The sequence below is a fragment of the Triticum dicoccoides genome, chromosome 7B, assembly GCF_002162155.2.
Source record: "Triticum dicoccoides isolate Atlit2015 ecotype Zavitan chromosome 7B, WEW_v2.0, whole genome shotgun sequence".
NCBI lineage: Eukaryota > Viridiplantae > Streptophyta > Magnoliopsida > Poales > Poaceae > Triticum > Triticum dicoccoides.
Window position 1 is genome coordinate 766,411,290 of NC_041393.1, and position 1,634 is coordinate 766,412,923.

Below are 1,634 nucleotides of genomic sequence, written 5' to 3' on the forward strand. Positions count from 1 at the left end.
TACTAATGAAAAAACATCATGGAGACATGGACCAAGACCTGGAACACTGAGCATGCATATTTTTCCCAAAGATCCTAATTAAGATAGTAGTCCAAAGGATAATGAATTTGGAAATAAATATATTTTATTTCAATATAGCTCTTACATGGAAGCGCTAACTAGCATCTACAACAGATCTCCATAGTCTGTAAGAATATCAATATCTTGTCCAGTGGAAGAGGGCGGCACATCAACCCATCCACCATTTACCATGGAAGACTGCCCTAGATCTGTACCGCTAGAACCTAAGGAAGCATCCATCCATAGGAAACTATTGTAGCACGACTGATCTGATAGAGCATAACCCCATTGTTCATTGTTAAATGGGTCATCAATAGAAAAAGCATTGCCAGTCGAGTACCCCAATAGTGGAGAGTCCTCCAAATTCTGCCCAGATGTTGAGTCATGATTTGCATCATTTTGTTGCGGTTGCACTATGTTGCAAGGACTTCCATAGTTCTAAACATGCAACTCCTCTGGTGGAGTTTGCTCATGTACCTGATTTGGTATGGGTTGGACATGGGAAGCCAAGTGTGGAGCTAAAGACGGTGGTGCAGAATGGAACATTTGTGGTAACTGCATAGGAAAAAGTGGTGCCGAAGTTTGTTCTAGTTGTGATGGTATTGGATCGGAAGGTAGCTGGAGTTGTGAGAGATTGTGAGCCCACGATGACTGCATAAGTAAATGAGTAGTACCCAAATGATCTACCGGCAGAACACTTGGTAGTTGCAGATCTTGTGCCACACATGTGCCACCGGTATTGTCTTCACGACCATGTAGTGGAGGTAGCCGGAATCTAAAGTCTTTTTGGACCCGAGAGAGCTCACTGAAGGGCTTGTTCAGATCTTCAAGACTGAGATCTTGTTCCTTCGTGAAGATGAGATTTGCCACCATACCTGGATTCTCTTCTTGGATATTTTTCATACGAAGGATGGAAAGGTTGTTTTTTTCTTCCTCGGTCATGTTCTCCATGTCCAACTGAGCCACCTCGTTTTGTAGGCTTCCAATCCTAGCAGTGGTTGCCTCATCGGCCGAGGGAACTCCTGGTGGAGTTCCAAATAGGAAAGCATCAACAATGGGATCGGCAAATGGTGTCCCAAATGAGTGCATCTTTCCATTGTTTGTTTCTAGGACGACCGCAACCCTAGCCCTAGTGAGGGCAGAGATGTCAGTCACCCTCTTGAACAAACCGGAACGTCGCTTGTAGAAGGTGAGATCACGGTCTTTGTCATTATGGATGTATGCCACTCCTGACCGACGCTCTTTCCTCGGCATACTAATGTGGACAAAGAGGAAGAACCTAACTACTACAAATAGGAAGCACAAGGATCTACAGAAAACTAGAGATTTAGGAGTACTGTTGGCTAACCACATATTGGTGTAGGATATGAGAAGATGTACTCCCCTTATATAGAATTAAAAGGGTTGTATGGTAGTGATATTTGACTATACAAAGACCATGTAAATCTTTAGTAAAAATTAACATACATAACTCACAAAAAGTGCTATTTTATGGATACTATTAACTATCGTCCAAATATACATATGTGAGTGCATCCACATCCTTCTTTGCAACCACTGATATGTATTTCTTC

General features: G+C 42.5%; 1 protein-coding gene across 1 annotated transcript; it reads right to left on the reverse strand.

Annotated features, from left to right (window-relative positions):
* Nucleotides 1-262: 262 nt before the first annotated feature.
* Nucleotides 263-1,413, reverse strand: LOC119336307 (MADS-box transcription factor 22-like). The gene has a single exon (XM_037608299.1). The coding sequence runs from the start codon at nt 1,411-1,413 to the stop codon at nt 499-501; it is 915 nt and encodes a 304-aa protein (XP_037464196.1). The 3' UTR covers nt 263-498.
* Nucleotides 1,414-1,634: the final 221 nt, after the last annotated feature.